The sequence below is a fragment of the Tubulanus polymorphus genome, chromosome 10 (genome assembly GCF_964204645.1).
Source record: "Tubulanus polymorphus chromosome 10, tnTubPoly1.2, whole genome shotgun sequence".
Classification (NCBI taxonomy): domain Eukaryota; kingdom Metazoa; phylum Nemertea; class Palaeonemertea; order Tubulaniformes; family Tubulanidae; genus Tubulanus; species Tubulanus polymorphus.
This window is the reverse complement of record NC_134034.1, coordinates 14,280,401-14,301,023: the sequence shown is the minus strand read 5'-3', so window position 1 is coordinate 14,301,023 and position 20,623 is coordinate 14,280,401. Positions and strand designations below refer to the sequence as shown.

General features: G+C 38.9%; 1 protein-coding gene across 3 annotated transcripts; it reads left to right on the top strand.

The window, feature by feature from the left end:
* Positions 1-2,191: 2,191 nt before the first annotated feature.
* Positions 2,192-17,624, top strand: LOC141911731 (vitamin D3 receptor-like). 3 transcript variants are annotated; one of them, XM_074802749.1, is made up of 7 exons: positions 2,192-2,277; positions 6,402-6,515; positions 8,581-8,718; positions 10,061-10,447; positions 11,054-11,244; positions 13,957-14,031; positions 15,960-17,624. In XM_074802749.1, exons 2-7 carry the CDS (start codon positions 6,504-6,506, stop codon positions 16,759-16,761), a joined length of 1,605 nt encoding a protein of 534 aa, XP_074658850.1. In that variant the 5' UTR covers positions 2,192-2,277; positions 6,402-6,503; the 3' UTR covers positions 16,762-17,624. The 3 variants fall into 3 exon arrangements, with proteins under 3 accessions (XP_074658850.1, XP_074658851.1, XP_074658849.1); XM_074802750.1 differs by having other exon boundaries at positions 6,402-6,524; positions 11,054-11,220; XM_074802748.1 differs by having other exon boundaries at positions 6,402-6,524.
* Positions 17,625-20,623: the final 2,999 nt, after the last annotated feature.

The following is a 20,623-nucleotide window of genomic DNA, read 5'->3' as shown; positions in this document are numbered from 1 at the left end:
CCTACCACCCCCTATACCCCCCTACCCCATAGAGGTTCTCGAATGACAATGAGATTTATGGTATGAATGTATAAACTGGTTCAAGAATTGTTAAGAATTCTGTTGATGTAGTTATAAAAGGTGTAATATAGTTAGTGTAATGTATCGTGTATGAACGCATCTTACAGTTTTATAGTTTATATACACAGTTTAAAGACTTACATTCAATACCGGTCTGAGCTTATTTTGGTTGCATTACCGATTCAACAACTTAGACCAGGTCTAAGATCATCTCGGTCACTAACTGAAGACCAGTCACTTACACCGTTTATAACTGTTTGAGTTAATTCAACTCGAGGAATAATTGCTGCTCGTAAGTTCGTAAAGCCAGGGATATCGTTTGAAAGAATCCAGTTTCAGGAAATGAAAACTTGGTCTGATATTTTATATGGATGTATATATTCCAAGAGATGGAATACTTGATGGTAATGTATGGGCACTTGTAAAACGACTAATATTGCGCTGTCCTCTCCTCTCTCTCCTCTCTCTCCTCTCTCTGTCTCTACGTCTCTGTAAGAGTTGACTCTGATTCGTCAGTATATCGGCTCAAGTATTACTACTTCATAATGCTTGTATCAAATAGATATGCAAATGTTTGTTCTCTCAGTTATTTCGGATCGACGATATTTTGAATGGTCTTTTTTTCTTCATTACGAACCGAGGCGTATGTGTACAGATATACAGATAACTGAGGGTGAAATTGCGCAACACTTTAATTCTTTATTTCTGATAAAATAATCAACACCAAGTTGAAAATGAAGTTTGATTTAAACCGACGTAAATATTCTAACAGCTGAGTCAAATATTTACAATTGTCGGACAAGGACCTGAACTGTGGAACTGGGTCCTGAACTGTGGAACTGAGTCCTGAACTCTGGAACAGGGTCCTGAACTGTGGTTGTTTCCAATGAAAAATCTTATCAGCCTACATTTTTACATCCAACCCTCCCTTGAATAATGAATTATCATAAGGAGATGTTGACTTTCAATGTGTCGTAGTTTCAGGTTATGATAAATGCAGACTTTTTAATTCATAATCAATAATTTCAGTCTCTGGTGAAGTATTTTACAAACTGAGGCAGCTGTTTTGGGTCTAGTTCTCCAGATGACGCAAATTCTTTTTTTTCTATACACCAGGAGGGGGGTGGGGGTCTAGATACGAGATCTATAAAACTTTATTCATATGTTATTGAACCATTATCCCGACTCAGGTGCTGCCCTCTAGATACCAGGATGGCGCCACTGACCTGGATAACTCAGGTGCTGCCCTCTAGATACCAGGATGGCGCCACTGACCTGGATAACTCAGGTGCTGCCCTCTAGATACCAGGATGGCGCCACTGACCTGGATAACTCAGGTGCTGCCCTCTAGCTACCAGGATGGCACCACTGACCTGGATAACTCAGGTGCTGCCCTCAGGATGGCGCCACTGACCTGAGGAAGAGACTAGCTGGTGTATTTAAGGAATCGTGACATTTGAGTTGAAATTGTATCAGTAAATATAGCGTTCCGTAAATCATATTCATAGCAACCATTTTTAAAATGTTTACTGGTTAAAACAGTGAACTAGAGTGAGACTACAGGTCGTGCTTGATAAGAACTGTTAATCTGGCTCCGGAGGCGTTTGGGGGGGTTGGAGTCTGGGGAGTGTTTCAATCTGTACTCGGCTTCAGGCTTTCTCAAAGATAATTCACAATTGAATAATAGAGCAATGATTTTTAATCTGCAGCAGATAAAAAGTTTGTTTGATATGGTAATGTTTGCCGGTGATTCTTGTTGTTTTTATCAGTTGAAGCCTTCAGGTTTCACATAATACGACACACATTTTGTTTTTTTCCTTCAGAAGCCAAATCAACGCAATACACTTTTGTTTTAACGGGTTCCGTACTGATCTCTGGCAAATCTGATCTCTGGCAAATCGGCGAATTCTTTATTTATTTCTCCAGCAACAAAAATCAGGGAATTTTGACAATTTTCTTGAAAATCAGAGAATTTGTATTTTTGGTGTCTTGTTTTTTCTCGCTGGTGACGAGTGACCCGAGGAACCTCTCGTTAAGATACAGCCCTCGACGAGGATATCTTATAGTTTAATCAGGGAGAGTCATCAGGGAAATAAATTCGGGAATTTCGTACATATCTCTAATAATCATATTTATATTTATAGGTTTCAGAAGACTGACTGTCAACATGTAGACGTTTAGTAGAAGTATATATATATATATATATGTATATATACAGTAAGTAGAACTGTTTTTTACCAGAAATCTAAATCCTGCAATGGGGGAATCCGCAGCGCTACTGTGGCAGGTGAGGATCCACCAGGTGTCGCTAGTTGTAACTCGGTTTTCCGCGTTCAAATTCTTCTACATTTCAATTAAAATCGAATGAAATTTTTATTAAACGGATCAACTATTAATGAAAACCCAATAGAATGCTCATCACGCCATCTGGTGGGGTAGCTGGTGTTGCCGGTTTCCCATTGTTGAAGTTTCTTATCTCGTTTTGGGAGGAATTTTGGAATAAATTCTATAGTTAAAGTGACAATAATAATATCAGTACCTGGAACGGAATGGACCATAGGTGTGAATGCTTGGTCTGTTTTATATTGGAACTGACTACATTAAAACTATCTTATAATAACGTCATTTGAATGTGGCTTGACGGAGTAGTGTCAGCGGTACAGACTGACGGAGTAGTGTCAGCGGTACGGACTGACGGAGTAGTGTCAGCGGTACGGACTGACGGAGTAGTGTCAGCGGTACGGACTGGCGGAGTAGTGTCAGCGGTACGGACTGACGGAGTAGTGTCAGCGGTACGGACTGACGGAGTAGTGTCAGCGGTACGGACTGACGGAGTAGTGTCAGCGGTACGGACTGACGGAGTAGTGTCAGCGGTACGGACTGGCGGAGTAGTGTCAGCGGTACGGACTGACGGAGTAGTGTCAGCGGTACGGACTGACGGAGTAGTGTCAGCGGTACGGACTGACGGAGTAGTGTCAGCGGTACGGACTGGTACGGACTGACGGAGTATCATGAATAATAAAACAGGCTAGTACACGTCTTGAGAAGAAATTAATATAAGCGCGACTGATGGTGGAATAATATGTAATAGCTATAAATGTTGGTAGTGAAGTGGTTATGTGGCAGTGAAGAACACTTCACTACAACCATGTAATTTATGCTGTCATATAAAGTCAGGACAAACTGTGACGTCTGAGATACACTTCACAATCATTTACACATGTCACAAACTCACCGAGCTTTTCTCCATCTCTCTCTCTCCGCAACTCCGGCTCCGGCTGCTGCTGCTGCTGCTGCTGTATCTGACCACGAGGGTAAAGAATTATCCGACCCTCATGAGAACTCCGAAGGCTCATACTAGTCCCGGAGAAGTTTTAGAAATTATTAATTATATTTTCAAGGCTTTGAAAAGCGATTCTTTTGTGTTCTGGATAATTCTTTCTTGTGATTTTAATACCGAGGCCCGGTATTTTTTTCGGGGCTACGAGACCTAATGGATGCAGGACCCAGATTTATTCTAGTTTGAATTTTTAGATCTTGTAAAAGGAGATAATCGTGATGATTTAGTGTTTGATGTATATATATATATTATATATCTATGACGAGTTTGTCTGCCTCCCATCACGTATTGATTCATTGATTATTGATGTTTCATCGATTAGTATTTTTTTATACGTTAGTTAGTAGGTCTTTGTGAAGAGTAGCGAAGAAGAGAGAGGGAGGAAGAGAGGTACCACGCCCTTTACTCATCAGTCACTCATTCATACAGCAGCAGCAGCAGCAGCAGCAGCAGCAGCTAGTCAGTAGTGAAATATCTGTCTGTCTGTCTGGTTGAATACTACTGCTCTACTGGAGCTCATACTTTATTGCAGTATTAGATCAAGTTGCATTATACCATTCAATAGTTATTCATTATTCATGAACATATATATATATATATATATATATACTCGTGTTCATCAACTCATATATATCGTGCTGCTGTTTGAATTTTATGAACTGAGTTTTTTTTTTTAAACTAGATATTCAAATTATCGCTGACTCGTTTAGAATTAAAGGACACGCAGCTTTCACGACTGAATTTTTTTTTCGCCATGTACTTTATGATCAGTTTATAAATTCTAGGCACTCGGGAGCCTTATTATCGGGAGCCTAGTTATTGGTTAAGTTTCTTCCCTCAATAGTCGTTCAATTAGTTGACTATAAACAGTTAAAATCCACTTACAACTAGAACTAGAGTTGTGTTCACTCTATGTCGCTCTATCACAAGTTGGTTCTTTTTAATTTGGCCCGTACCTGGAACGGACCGATTAAAAATGGACCAAATCTATGCTGTTATCATTGGTCCAGCTAGACACAACACTGATTGAAAGGTAATTGATTACATTAAAGTTTCTATTCACTCGCAGAGAAATGGGATCAGTATCGGTCTGTTTGAGCAGTCTGAACTGGTAGCAAATGGAATGGACCGATTTAGAATGGACTTTTCACTAATGTTTACACTTGGTCCACGTGATGTAGTTTGAAGGTGTGCTCAGTTAAATAGACACAGACCTGTGAATATTTTGAAATAAGTCTATTCCTCTCGTAATAATTGTATAAGATTAATTCGTTCTCAATTATTTCAATGTTAACTCTGAACAGTAAATAGAACTGTGTCCTGTTTTCCAGAAACGAGGTTTAGATCACTGTGACTCCGCGTACTTGTAGATCACCGTGACTCCGCGTACGTGTAGATCACTGTGACTCCGCGTACGTGTAGATCACTGTGACTCCGCGTACGTGTAGATCACTGTGACTCCGCGTACGTGTAGATCACCGTGACTCCGCGTACGTGTAGATCACCGTGACTCCGCGTACGTGTGTGAAATGATATCGTTGTAATAAATGATATTCATCACATATTCGCAGTATTATCGTTTTTTTTCTACATCCATTGAAAATCAATATATTGAACTTATTACATAAATGGTGAATGACATTTCTAAGCATCTCATATCAAATAATACATACACAATATTGACTGATCTACTTTCAAACTGTGATACATGCATATACATTACTGCACACAGATGTTTTTCAAATGGTATTAATTGGTTATTGTTGTTTCTGTCCTAATCGCAGGAACTGAAGCCCACAGTGATTAGATTTGTCTTTTTACGAGGCCAACACCAGTTTGATTAGGTTACAATGACAGTAGACTCCGTATCAAGTCTGATCTCTTGACTTGAGAGCGATATCTGAGTTGGATGGTACAGCAGACTACGCTCAAGTCTGATCTTTTGACTGGAGAGTGATATCTGAGTTGGATGATACAGTAGACTCTGCTCAAGTCTGATCTTTTGACTCGAGAGTGATATCTGAGTTGGATGGTACAGTAGACTCCGCTCAAGTCGGATCTTTTGACTTGAAGAGTGATATCTGAGTTGGATGGTACAGTAGACTCTGCTCAAGTCTGATCTTTTGACTTGAGAGTGATATCTGAGTTGGATGATACAGTAGACTCCGCTCAAGTCTGATCTTTTGACTTGAGAGTGATATCTGAGTTGGATGGTACAGTAGACTCCGCTCAAGTCTGATCTTTTGACTTGAGAGTGATATCTGAGTTGGATGATACAGTAGACTCCGCTCAAGTCTGATCTTTTGACTTGAAGAGTGATATCTGAGTTGGATGGTACAGTAGACTCCGCTCAAGTCTGATCTTTTGACTTGAGAGTGATATCTGAGTTGGATGGTACAGTAGACTCCGCTCAAGTGTGATCTTTTGACTCGAGAGTGATATCTGAGTTGGATGATACAGTAGACTCCGCTCAAGTCTGATCTTTTGACTCGAGAGTGATATCTGAGTTGGATGATACAGTAGACTCCGCTCAAGTCTGATCTTTTGACTTGAGAGTGATATCTGAGTTGGATGGTACAGTAGACTCCGCTCAAGTCAGATCTTTTGACTTGAAGAGTGATATCTGAGTTGGATGGTACAGTAGACTCCGCTCAAGTCAGATCTGAATTGCAGTTTTTGTGAATCCTGATAAACGGGAGTCATGTATAGATAAAGTGAACATGTCTAACTGATCGCGGGTTGAGTGGTAGATAACTGTGAACTATGACAAATGATCTGCTATCAGTGATTAAATACCACTTGTGGATTTTACATGAATTGATACTGAAATCTTGTCGTCGGATAAAAACAAGTTATTTTAACTGAAATACGGTTAATGATAGTTGAATTCAGCTGTTTTATTTCCCACGCAAACTGTGTCACAATCTCTCACATTCATTTCTATTTAATTCACTGGCGATGATGATAATGATGATGACGATGTTTTTGTTTCTATTTTCAGGTATTATTTAATTCAACTCGAGACTCGCTGCAATAAACTCTACTGATATTTGTCTGGATTTTTATTTTCAACGGCACCGAAACCAACAAACAAATACTCAAAATGATGAACGGTGTAAGTCCAGTACGTATCTTCTCCTCTCTCTCCTCTTCTCTCATCTCCTCCCCTTACCCTATCTGCTCTCTTCTCTTTCCTCTCATCATTCTCCCACTTTACCTTTTCATCCCACTATTACTTCCCTTCCTCTCACTCTCCTCTCTCACTCTCATTCCTTTCCCTCTGCCCTCTCTCCTCACACCTCTCCGCTCTCCTCTCACTCTCACTCTCCCCTCGCTCCTCACTCTATCCCCTCACATTCTCTCTCTCTCCCTTGCATCATCACTCCTCACTCTATCTCTGAATCTGGTATCTATCTTTGCTACTTGGTCACTAAACCAATATTAGAGCTATGATCGAAGAAACTTTTTTTCTTACTCAAGTTCCTCACTCCCTCGTGATATAGCCTTGCATCGTTGAATTAGGTCATGGTTTAAAAAAACTCATGGTTGAAATGTACTTGTAGAATGAATATTCAATGTCATTTAAAAGTATTACGTACTTCAAACCGAATAATAGTTCAGCTGTACTTGTATATGTTGCCTCTTGTTAAAAAATAAAGTCTCAAAAGTTTTAGTAAAAACCTTCACCATGTGGCGCGGTGTATTACAGTGAATATATGAGACATACTCACAGAGTATGATGTGACAGAACAGTTATACTGCTAAGTGTACTTATCTGATAATGACTTACTGGTGTACGTGAGCGATACAGAGATAGATAAACCAGCTTTCCAGCTTCCTAAACATTAACAAAATCACTTCCAGTTACATTGAGTCGTTGTTATATGAGGTGTTGACAACGCGATATAGCGAATACATGTCGTGTATAATTCAGTTTGCTTCACGATCAAATTGGACTCTTAAAGTAAAAACATTTCAAATGAACTCTAGTCAAACATAACCAAGAACTGTAGGAGTGAGTCCTGATCTAGTGTTTAGGAGGAAGGTGGCTGAAAACCCAGAATCTCCCTGAAATCTCGGGCAGTTTGGATAATGCTATTGACCGCGTCAATACCTGATTCATGATTGAAATTTGTCCATTCACCCGATGCAGATTCACTCACCGAATTATGTGTTTAAACATGGAATGGGGGAAAGTGGTGCCACCTGAACTGTGGAACTGAATCCTGAAATGTTTCACTTATAATGTGAGCAGTGTTTATAACTGGATCCTCACTAAACTGTCAAACCGGATTAAGTTCCACAATCCTTGCTCACAATAACTGTCTGTTCAGAGACAGCAGTAATTGTCTATTTAGAGACAGCAGTAACTGTCTGTTCAGAGACAGCAGTAACTGTCTGTTTAGAGACAGCAATAACTGTCTGTTCAGAGACAGCAGTAGCTGTCTATTTAGACAAAACCAATTTATTGATAAAAAGAACAATTTCAACCAAACCCACGGCAAAATTATGACGAGGTTCAACAAAGTGTCGTTAGATTTGACATTTTCAAAAATCCCAACAAAACTTCACCAGACTGATAAAAACAAATAGGTCACCGGAGTGCTGGTCTCTGATTGGCTGAATTAGATCGCGGTTGAAATATGACGACAAAAACTGATGAAAAATTTAGTTTTAAAAAAGAAAGAACAAACTTCGATCTGCATGTAAAATCCTTCTCAGAATCGATGAAATACTAAACTTGACATAATTTACTCGATCAAAAACTGTAAAACATTACGAGGGATCTCGTGCTATTATAGAACTCATCACAGTCATCAGTGTATGCAAAACTCCACTAAACATTCCAGCGGAAATCTCAGTGAAACTGAATCTTTTTTGTTGATCTTCAATTTTGAATCACTCTCAATTTATATCAGAAATGATATATACTATTTACTATTGCCCCCCATGAGCGGTTTGTTAACTATTGCCTCCTCCCCCTCGCCCCCCCCCCCCCATTCAGGAAGAATGAAAGAAGCTAATTAATAGAATCAAGCTTTCTGAAACTGGGTGTCAAAGATATTGAGCAATTTTGATGTTACAAATTACATAGAGTTTATCATGTGTTTGTTTGGTTGATTTTGTTACCGATAATTAATTAATTCTGTGCGTGATAAAGTGTTAATTTTATTTTACAGTTTATGCAACTGGCTGCGTTATCACTGGAGAATTGTCCGCCTGTTTTAACTAATAAACACGCCGATATGATGAATGGAACATGCGCTGATATGTCTGATTGTTATCGCCAGAAATTTGGACGTCCCGCCGAGGCAGAGGTAAGAATTGTGCAAAAAAACCTCAGTCGATGTTACTTAGATTAAAAACATTGTGTCTGAGCTCATTTTTTTATCACCAATTAAATCATTGGATCCCGATTCAACATTTACATGACAATCTGTTGCCTGGACCCTGTACCCCCTGCAGCCAAGATTCTGGACCCTGTACCCCCTGCAGCCTAGATTCTGGACCCTGTGTCCGTGCAACCTAAATCCTGGACCCTGTACCCCCTGCAGCCTAAATCCTGGACCCTGTTTTCAGAACTTCACCTTAAGAAACTTTTAATTGAAAATAAAACATTTTATCAGCTATTTATCTACTGTTCATACCACAAATAGTGAATGTCTGAATGTGGTAATTCAAGGCTATGTTGTAAAACGCTGAAAAATTGACTTAATTAATTGTCATTTTCGATGACATATCCAGTTTCACAATTAACAACTCTTCAATTATCAATTGAAACTGTAGATATGAATTTCGAGTATTCAGTTGTCAGTTTTACTGGTTGTGAGTATTATCACACAGTATCAGATGGTTAGAACCATGAAGTAGTGAGTCAGTCTGTCTGTGTGTGTGGGCTATGTATAAACCCCTAACCCTCCACCACACACATCAGAAAATACCTCCATCTTTCAATTATAGCCTACAATAATATTTATTGATGGAGTTTTTTCTGCGATTGAATAAAAATTGTGACTGGTATCGAGCCCCGTATTATATCTAACTCCTCCACACAATGTCAAGGCCATTTATTAATAATAATAACAATATTCAGGCAGTCGCTGAACTTCTCACCTGGAATTTAAACTTTGGGATAACTCTTCATTTCCCTCTCTCCTCTCTCTCCTCTCCCTCCTCTCTCTCTCCTCTCTCTCCTCTCCTCCCTTCTCTCCCTCTCTCTCCTCTCTTGTAACTGTGGAATTCATTGTAGTTGAAACTAGTGTCATTCATACTCATCAATATCAGCTGAATTCCTCCTCCTGAATAAAGACTTCATGATCCCTTCCACAACTATCATATTGCGGGGGCCATTTATAAAGTATGTATGGTATCTATCGGGGAGGGGGGTGTAGGGGGTGAGGGAGTAGAGGGGGTCATAAACAGATCACTTCTACTCATGTACTGTAGGGAAGGACTGATAAGAATGATACATATTTGGGACTGGGGCCACTATTCTAACCCTCTGTAGATGTTATGGATTAGAATTGCTAATATCAATGTTGAGATCAGCCAAATCTTCAGTATAAACTATTTCTATTTTCAGGATATTCGACCGATCAGGAGTCATTTATCAATGTTGAGATCAGCCAAATCTTCAGTATAAACTATTTCTATTTTCAGGATATTCGACCGATCAGGAGTCATTTACAATTTCCACTCAATATTAAAACTGAAGCTATGGATGTGAATATGATGGCAGGTCAGATGTCGCCGTTAGGATTGGGTATCACTACAAACGGTACTCATATCCGAGCGACGCCCGGCGGGTACCCACCGTTAGTCAGTTCGCCCGGTTCTATGGGTAGTTCTGGATCGGATAGTTATATCGGAGCGCCGGGCAATCAGAGCGATGATTCCAATCAGACCGGTAAAGGTGGACGAGCTCGTAAATTAAAAGAAGATAAATATTGCGGTGTTTGCGGAGACCGGGCGCTAGGTTATAATTTCGATGCTATTTCATGCGAATCGTGTAAAGCTTTCTTTAGACGCAACGCTTTGAAGGGACTAGTAAGTAAAAAACAACCCCTCTCTCTCCCCTCTCTCTTCTCTCACTCACTCCTCTCACTCTCTCTCACCCTCTCTCATTCTCTCACCCTCTCTCACTCCTCTCACTCTCTCCTCTCTCTCCTCTCCTCTCTCACTCCTCTCACTCTCTCCTCTCACCCTCTCTCCTCACCCTCTCTCCTCTCCTCTCACCCTCTCTCCTCTCTCACCCTCTCACCCTCTCCTCATACCCTCTCCTCTAACCGTGACTATTCATCTAGTTTAATCTACCAATAACTGACTAGTCAATGACTAGAAGTTCAGTTAGAATTTGGATATCGATATGATTTATTTCCACGATTCAAGTTGCTGACAGTTTCTCTTTCCTCCACTCAACAACATTAATTCAGCTCAGTAAAGAATGCTCAAACTGTTTCCCGTTTTGGTGAAGATTCATCGATAAACTGTAACAGTTAGTTTAATGGTATTTTGAGAGGATTTCAACGAGTCAAAAGTTAAATGACTACAATTGTTGAAACTCTCAGACGGAACTGTTTTACGTTTGCGTGAATTCCATCGATCTCGTTATAAATACCGCTTCAATTCATTCCTGTTTTCACTTAATTTTAGGAATACTTCAAATGCCCGTACGATGAAAAATGTAAAATGGACATTTCGAATAGACGCTTTTGTAAACGCTGTCGATTAAAAAAATGTTTTGAAATCGGAATGCGTAAAGAATACATCCTTACTGACGAGGAAAAACAACGTAAACGTCAGAAGATTGAAGAGAACAGGTGGGTTTCAGAGCAACAAAAAAGGTGAGCAAAATGTATCCGCAACATAGGCTGAAAATAACACAAACAACAACAACTCACTACTTACAACTCACTACTTACAACTCACAACTTACAATTCACAACTTACAACTCACTACTTACAACTCACTACTCACTACTTACAACTCACTACTTACAACTCACTACCTACAACTCACAACTTACAACTCACTACTTACAACTCATTTTATAACTCATTACCAACAACTCACAACTCACTAACGACTTGCATTTGAAACGGCCATTTCACATAGAATTTGAATAAAGTGCCTTGCCTAGCAGTAACTGCTTCAGTTGAAATCAATCACCTCTATATCTGATATCACCACTGTGTACAATATTCTATAGAATTCATGAAATCAATTTCATTGTATTGGGAACATTTTTATGGACTATTCTATTTATTCTGTTCAATGCTGGTGATACTTCAACACTTTGAAATATGTAGTGAATAAGTGTGTAAGAGTATATAGTATGTAATTACAGACAGACACGGTCTGTCTAAATATATCATACATAGAAATCATTGATTTCATCCTGTGCAAGTAACAACAGAGTGGTCCGGGGTTCCACCCGTACATCAGATATCAGTAAACACCGTGGTCCGGGGTTCCACCCATACATCAGATATCAGTAAACGCCGTGGTCCGGGGGTCCACCCTCTGGAGTAAAAACATTAGAAATGGGAGCGTTAAACACCGAACAAAAAACTAATGAACTGGGACCTAATCTTTCAGATTTATTTCTCAATAATTCTATTCATATCACAGTTTTTACATAATATAATAATCTAATTGAAACAATCTACCGACTACAGGTTGTTATTATCAGCCGTATCTGTTCACATACTCTGGTATATGATTGAAGTATTAAATATACATGAACAGTAATTGATGGTTTTAGAAGAGACTATTCTGTGTTATTATCGAAAACATGAAATAATGATACGATCGTTTTGTGTTTTTGATGTTTTTTTATACACAATCTGTGGTGGCTCATTGTCTGCTGTTCATTCATTCATTCGGTGAAAAAAACATAATTACATGAAAGTTAATTAATCGTTAAGAGTCTTAAACTGTAGGTGAACGTTTGTTTTTATTTGTGAAACACTGAAATGACGACGGAGTTGAATACAGTTATATCACTGACAGAAACTGCTGCATTCGATGTAGGTCCTTATAAGTTGATATATTGACATTGTAATAATGTAATGAAGTGTGGTATTTAGGTTCAGTAATAGACGATCTATCAGCATTATATTATTAATATACACAAAACAGCAATCATTGTAAACTATAGACTTACCTCTAAACTATAGACACGGGGGGGAGAGGAGGGGGGCTGACAATACTCAGACACACTGACGCTGATGAGTGCAGATGGGCCCTCGGGGTCTAACAGACTACAGGTCTCTCGGTTACTATTTGATGCTGAGTCAAATATTTCAAAATCAACTCGTCTAACTTTCTTAACTCATAACTCTGGAACAGGGTTCTGATTTAAAACTCATTTTCACGGAATTTCAGCGATAGAGTTTTCTGAAATTTGGGGTAAGATTCCGTAGAAGATTATTAGATCTGAATTCTCGTGTAGCTAGGATGTTATTAGATATGGCACAAAGATGTAGGTCACTACATATATATTTTGATATCACTTTTAGACACAAGAGTTAGTTCATTGAATTAATTAACTCAAGTTGTGAATTTGAATTTTAACAGTTTTCAGAATGATAACTTGTGTAGTCTGCCCATCGTGGCTATGTCCCTGCTATCATTATATCCAGACATGTTTAAAAGCGGCTGAAAACAGAGTTTTACAAGAATATCGAATTTATTTTTCATCAAAGAATAAATGATTGATAAAGGACTCTTATGTCAAAAGAGAGGGGAGTGGGGCGAGGGGAGATGGGAGACCACTCTTATAAAACTACATCAATACTCTACAATATCATTACAAACTCGCTTTAGATAAAGCACAGAATATAAAGAAAAAATAGTTCACATGTTTGTGAAGTGTATTTATTAATCGGTACATTAGGTCTATCCTTACACACAGGGAACTGAACACAGGCACGTACCAGTAATCCCACTAGATGGCGCCCGCCTCTAAAATATCAAATTCAGTTCATTTTCATCTAGATTTTTAGCCTCCCAAAAATCATTTCACAAAATAATCTAGGTTTTGTTTATTTAACATTCATTGAATTCTAGAAAATGATGGATAAATTTTAATGAATAAATCTATAGTTTAAATGCCCTAACGCACACTAGCGACACCTATTGAACAGTTTAAATGCCCTAGTGACAACTATTGAATCCTCGTTTATTACAGATGATTTAAGAATTAACAGAATTCTCACTCAATCAAATCTGTTTTAAAGATTATTCAGTCTGTGAGGAAAGTGAAGGATACCACTGGAATCAACTCTACGTGGCTGCATACATCTCATTCCCTTAAAACATTTCTGAAAATCCGCTTAAATTTTTTCAATACCTTCTCAACAACAATGAATCAGTTCCCAAATACTGAGTCTCCTGTAACTAATAATTCAACCAGATGGTTTGACTCGGGTATATAGAACCTGAGTGCGATACCAGTAAACTAGTCGTACACTCTTCTGTCGACACTAATCATTTAGAACTGTAGTCAATATTTAACCCATTGTATAACTATATATATTTTTTCATCCTATAGGCAGTTGATGACTACAACTCCTCATCTCCCTCGTTCTAATGGTCAGCAAAACTATACAACACATGTTGCGCCGATGTAAGCAGAAACCTCTCATTTATATCTTTAATCAACATGTTTTTATAATCCGTTTATTGTTGTTGTTTAATGTGCGTAAGATCGCCATATCTAAATTACCGATTAGATTAGAAACTGATTTCATTGAGTGAGAGAAGTCTTTTACTAATAGCATGGGCTTTCATTTAGTGTCGGCCATCTTGGAACTGAAGCAACTGCGCTGAATCGCGTGGGTTCGCTATATTCTGTTCGGACTAACTGATTTAGCTCCATAAATAGTTGATAAATCGTGATAACCCGGTCAGTTTTCACTAAATCACGGATACGGACAACAACATTTAGAAATTGATGATACAACTACACAATTCATCATTTTGCAAACTTTTCTTTGGAAATCTTAAAATCTTGTCGATGAATTTTCTCGGAAAATTCTTACGTTGATTTTCATGCGTACGCGATGTTAGATTGAATTTATCACTACGAGATTAGAGCGAAATGTAGTTTTATATTTATCTAATTCTCAGAACGATGTTTCCGTGAAATATCTCTGAAACCCGAGTATTACGTTGTAAACCAATTTGGGAATTGATAATTCATTCATGTCTGATCTTTTAGCCTCAGGATCTGATTATTAAAAGAATTGCCAATCCCTTCATTGTGACCCGCTAATATCCTCTCCGGTGTTATTTCATGTTTATTACGTCATTTGGATAAAGTTAAAGCCGCATCAGATGATTCTCAAATCTGCTGCGTTCGCATCACACAAATTCAATCTGACTGAATAGTCAGGAAGCTTGGGGGTTTGTTACTGAAAACTGGTGGACAAACACGATTGAAATTGTCACATTTCACACCACTAGTTTACTCAATCCAATTTTTGAACAATTGCAACCCCCTTCTTAGATATTTCTTGAACTCAATCTTTACCAACAGTTGTTTACAGTTGTTTTGAATTATCCCACATTACGGAAACTATATTCAACATTAGCTGATAATGAGATTTATATATCTAACATAACTATTTCAGTAAATAGTTATTAATACGTTTAGTATTTGATGAGTTGATATGCGTATTATATACTGATGATGAAAGTATCTCCTCTGAAAGGTTGATGATCATAGAACATGATATCCTGATATCTCTTAATGAGCTTTAGGTATTCTGTCTAATCAACAACACACATTGAAATTAAAATACCACCATCATCATTATCTCAGAAACATCGGTTCCTATTTGTATTCCTGTACACCGGTCAGTCAAACCTGTACACCGGTCAGTCGAACCTGTACACCGGTCAGTCGAACCTGTACACCGGTCAGTCAAACCTGTACACCGGTCAGTCAAACTTGTACACCGGTCAGTCAAACCTGTACACCGGTCAGTTAAACCAGTACACCGGTCAGTCAAACCTGTACACCGGTCAGTCAAACCTGTACACCGGTCAGTCGAACCTGTACACCGGTCAGTCGAACCTGTACACCGGTCAGTCGAACCTGTACACCGGTCAGTCAAACCAGTACACCGGTCAGTCAAACCTGTACACCGGTCAGTCAAACCTGTACACCGGTCAGTCAAACCTGTACACCGGTCAGTCAAACCTGTACACCGGTCAGTCAAACCTGTACACCGGTCAGTCAAACCTGTACACCGGTCAGTCGAACCTGTACACCGGTCAGTCGAACCTGTACACCGGTCAGTCAAACCTGTATACCGGTCAGTCAAACCAGTACACCGGTCAGTCAAACCTGTACACCGGTCAGTCAAACCTGTACACCGGTCAGTTCAATCTTTTCAGTCTAGATAAGGGTTTACTCGGTACAGCTACTACGACTAAGAATGTGTGTAAATCATTTCCAAACTGAACTCACAATGTTGTTTAGTCAGTTCAACTTTATTTATCATCGAAAGATTTAATTTTTTCATAAATTTCTGTTGTATGTTTTTGTAGAATGAATCGCGACCTGGAGAAGCGCAGTATGGTGTCGCCACCTGTTAAACCGGCTCCGTGTCAGAGCAGTACTCCGGAGATCGTAACGAGCACTCAACCGCTGAAAACATTAACATCCGAGGAATTAGAGTTGATAGATGAGGTAGTTCAGGCGTATAAAACATCGCTGGAAGTATCCGTAGAGGGACCTCCGCGTGATCAGAGTTCGTGTATGGCCGATCTGGTGAATATCGCCGAGTTGAGCGTGCGTCGCGTCATCGACATGTCGAAAAAAATTAAATCGTTTAAAGCGTTGTCGCAAGCCGATCAGATCAGCCTGTTGAAGGGCGGTTCGATAGAACTGCTTATCCTGCGCTCTGTGCTTACCTACGATAAGGATAAACAGCAGTTTTTAGATGAAAACGATCCCGATTATAACGCGATGACGACCGATCAGCTGAAACAGGCGGAAGGAGGACTTTTCGAGGATCACATGAAGTTCGTGCGTTCGTTAGCCGTTGATTTACGAGCAGACGAATTGACGCTCATTTTGTTGCTAGTTGTTTCGTTGTTTTCGCCCGATCGTCCAAATTTGTTGGATAAACCGAAAGTTTGCCAGGAACAGGAACGTTATTCGCTATTGTTGCAGAGTTATTTAGAATCGAAATATCCATATCACCAGGCGAAGGCTATGTATCCGAAATACTTAATGAAACTGGTCGATATACGTAATTTGAATGAGGATCATTCTGCGGTGTTGGTGAAAGTCAATCCGGAAGGCATCCAGCCGTTAATGATCGAATTATTAGATTTACGTACCTGAAAAAAACGAGCCCGAATTTCTCGATCTAGGTTCATCTTTACAAAAAAAAAAGGAATATCGCGTTTTATGTGTTACTAGTATTTACTGAAATGATGAGCGTTTTGAATTATTGATGCGTTAAATACTGCTGAAAATGCACAAAGTGTGTTTGTCAAATCTGGAGCCAAAATTTTATTTGGAAACTTAAAAAGTTTCCGGCAGCAATTTCTGGGAAATGTTCAGGACAACAGATTTCCTGCCATTGGTGAAATCAACGAAGACCCTTAGAGAGAACTCAGGCTTGTCATTACATTAAAGGCGAGCCCGTGAATATTCGGCCCAAAGGCCCGTGAATTCTAGGCCCGACAGCCCGTGAATTCTAGGCCCGACAGCTCGTGAATTCTAGGCCCGCCAGCCCGTGAATTCTAGGCCCGACAGCCCGTGAATTCTAGGCCCGACAGCTCGTGAATTCTAGGCCCGCCAGTCCGTGAATTCTAGGCCCGACAGCTCGTGAATTCTAGGCCCGACAGCTCGTGAATTCTAGGCCCGCCAGCCCTTGAATTCTAGGCCCGACAGCCCGTGAATTCTAGGCCCGCCAGCCCGTGAATTCTAGGCCCGCCAGCCCGTGAATTCTAGGCCCGACAGCCCGTGAATTCTAGGCCCGACAGCCCGACTCTGGGTGAGACTTATACGAGTGTTGTTATTATATGAATGACCTTCGTGCAGCACTATGGGTAAAATGGTCAGTGTACTCTGTAATTAATACTCCTGTCTGTCACTAGGGGGAGTTACTAGCCGGTGAGAGAACCATTATTGTGGTGCTAAGCGTGACCAGCCATAGTTACAATAGCGGGCAGCCGAGGGTGTTTGTTTCTATATATATATATATACCCTATGGTTTGCACTAAAAGTGTAACCGCATATGAATATATATATATATATATATATATATATACATATATATATATATATAGTTATGAATATATCTGAACTAATTAGAAGTAATTAGTAATTTTCTGGACCCGGTTATCGCAGTTGTCAATTCAGATTTGTCTCTCTCAGGTTAGAACATCAGAAAACAACTAATTCTAATTTAATGAGTCAAACTCTAAACGGTGAACTGTGGAACCGGTTTCTGAATCATCATGAAATAGAAAGTAACATATTGTATATTTAAAATACAGTTAGATTTATTTAACTGTGCGGAAATTTGTACGAGTGCAAAGTTTAGTTTGTATTCACCGCGTCTGAATCTGATCGATATCAATATCAGTTCTAACGCGATGAATATAAACTGAACTGTTTTATATGAATTATATCATCGCGAAGCTAAGGTATAACTCTGGTAAATGACTTGTATTCGATATTGTTCTCTTCATGGAGAAGGCAATGTAAACTAATCTCCTCCATTCTATCTTCGCTTCCCGATGGTTCCCTGTAATCTAACGTATTGTATTATTATTAATGCAGCTATCAATCTGCTGTCTGTACTGTACCCCCTATTCCTAGACTTTTACCATTCTTACAAAAACTGATCGTCAAGGCTTCACCAGATATCTTCTTCCGCCAAGGCATACCGGTATTAATCGAAAATGAATAGCTGTTTCTAGGTTCCTGCGGTCGGCGAAATCTTCAGGGAATTAAAAATACTCAGGAAATTTCAGATCAGTGAAAATAATTTGGTGTAATGATAATTTTCATGTTTTCCGATCTATGTTGAGTATGTTTTTTCTTAGCTCTGAAGATGATCTTCTCGCACATGCTGAAATTCCCTAGAAATCTGGAAAGTCGTGAAGTTTGGTAGTTTGATAATTAAGCGCAGGAATCCTTTATGTTGACCTGTCCGAGTGAGGTACGTGCAGACAACAGATTGTTACCTGCAAGAAGAAGAATGTTGAAAGCGGTCAAACGAATGAAAACTATTAAAATTTCAAATCTAATTTCAATCTGAGCTCAGGTTTATAATAAAGACTGCGAAAACATTCAATGATTAACGTTATAGTCAAAAATGGCGTTGATCATAAATAAATCTCTTTTAACTCGTAGGTTTTTTTTTAATCATGCAAAAAACCTCTGTAGCAATTGATTAGTTTTCCTATATTCGACACACTCTGAATGAAGTCCCTCGCTACGTTTCTGGGATATGTATTTCTGGTCAGTATTTAGTTTTGATTTTAGTTCTGTGATTAGACTAAAGATGGTACCACCTCACACATATCTACTAATATACTCTTTTCTATCTCTGAACTATAGAACACTTTCGTCGTGATAATAAATGACGAGTTCTTGCCGAAGATTAGAAATAAAAATGCGAAGACCACCTCTATCTCTCTCTCTCTCTCTTTTTTCGCTGTGTTTGTTTTCCTGTTTCTTCTATGGTATATTAAGCCGAGACTTGCCTCGAAAACTTGCCAAAAACTTCAGCAGTCAGTTTTTTGTGGTAGTTCTTTCATTCCCCGTAGATTGAAACCACTCGAAACTTTGCGTTTCCTTTCGTTTCGCTTGTAGCTTATTATTATTATAACTTCATTTTTTTTTTGGAAACTTACGTGTGAATTTATTGTATATAGAAAAAAAACTGTTCGTGTGCTATTGTGTCATTGCTATAAAAATAATGAAGTGCCATATACAGAGAATGAATCTTTGTGCTACTACACGACAAACTATATTTATTAAAATACTACTCTACTATATCCAGCCATTTGTTGTAATACTAAAATGTCCATTCGGGCGAAGGTGCCCTTTAAAGAATAACAGATATACTGCTTCTTAGGCCAATATCGCACTATCTATGCCAGAAACTTGTTAAAATTGTTATCTATAGCACAAATTAGTTGCTGTGCCTTCGTTAAAAACAGTTTCTTTCTGTGGATGATGTGTTTTATAAGTTTGTGGACAGCCTGCTTTCTAACACGCGTCCATCTGTTCGATTATTTTCACTGTAAGTAAAGAGACATCTGCTGTGGACGACTGGGTACCATTAGTCACAGCCAGTTTTGTATAATAACGATGCATCAATTCGATTCCTTCATTCTCTCTCTCAAATACGAGATATAAATCTCTCGTACGTTTTATATACATTTAACTGTTCTGTTTTAGGGTGAATACATGCCAAAAACAAACAACAACTCAATCCGATCTTTAACGACAAAAAAAGATCGATTTTTTCCCGGTATTCTTTGCTTTGTCGCTATTACTCAAATCGGACTCAAAATCTGCTTACTTTTTGCTGCAATTAAATACAATTATAACCAGAAGGAAAGTATCGCTCTACCGATTCACCGATTCACCGATTCATCGGTAGATTCTATACTTTTCAACAACTTTCGAAGAATGTAAACATCTCGAGTTTTGTTAGAAGTTGTTCTCGGGGGCCGGAGGGGATGAACCTGTATCAGAACACTTCATAAACATCTACTTCAAACGTACTGAAAACTTCTGGTCTCGTTTACGAGTACAAGTGATCCCCCGTGGGTTCAAATAATGCGTGCTTTGTCGGTACTTTTTTCGAATGCAAAAAGTTTGCGAGTTATTTTGAGTTTCGGAATTATCGCAAATACTCATCATGAAAAAACGCGCTCAACTAAAACTACAATATTTCGCAAGTATGAAATTTTAGTTTTACTCAGATGGTTGAGAGACTTTTAAACACTTCATCGCTTTCAGGGATCGTCTATTTATCTAAGGGGGGTAAATGGTACTGTAGGCATTAGGGGGTCATGTTATGAATAGAAGAGGTGATTCTATTAGTTTTGATGTCAGTTTTTTGTGCTTGTCGTTTAATGTTTCTTTCTGTTTGTTCGTTTTCCTTTTTGTTCCATGAACAAAATTAATAATCGCGAAAAGAAACATAGCCAGTAATAAATACTGTATGTTTTATTAT

Bases quoted from the DNA above. Each gene is read 5' to 3' on its own strand.
- LOC141911731 (XM_074802748.1), top strand. From the start codon at position 6,504: ATGATGAACGGTGTAAGTCCA. The intron at 8,719-10,060 runs GTAAGAATTGTG...TTCTATTTTCAG, and splicing joins GACGTCCCGCCGAGGCAGAG to GATATTCGACCGATCAGGAG. The intron at 14,032-15,959 runs GTAAGCAGAAAC...ATGTTTTTGTAG, and splicing joins ACAACACATGTTGCGCCGAT to AATGAATCGCGACCTGGAGA.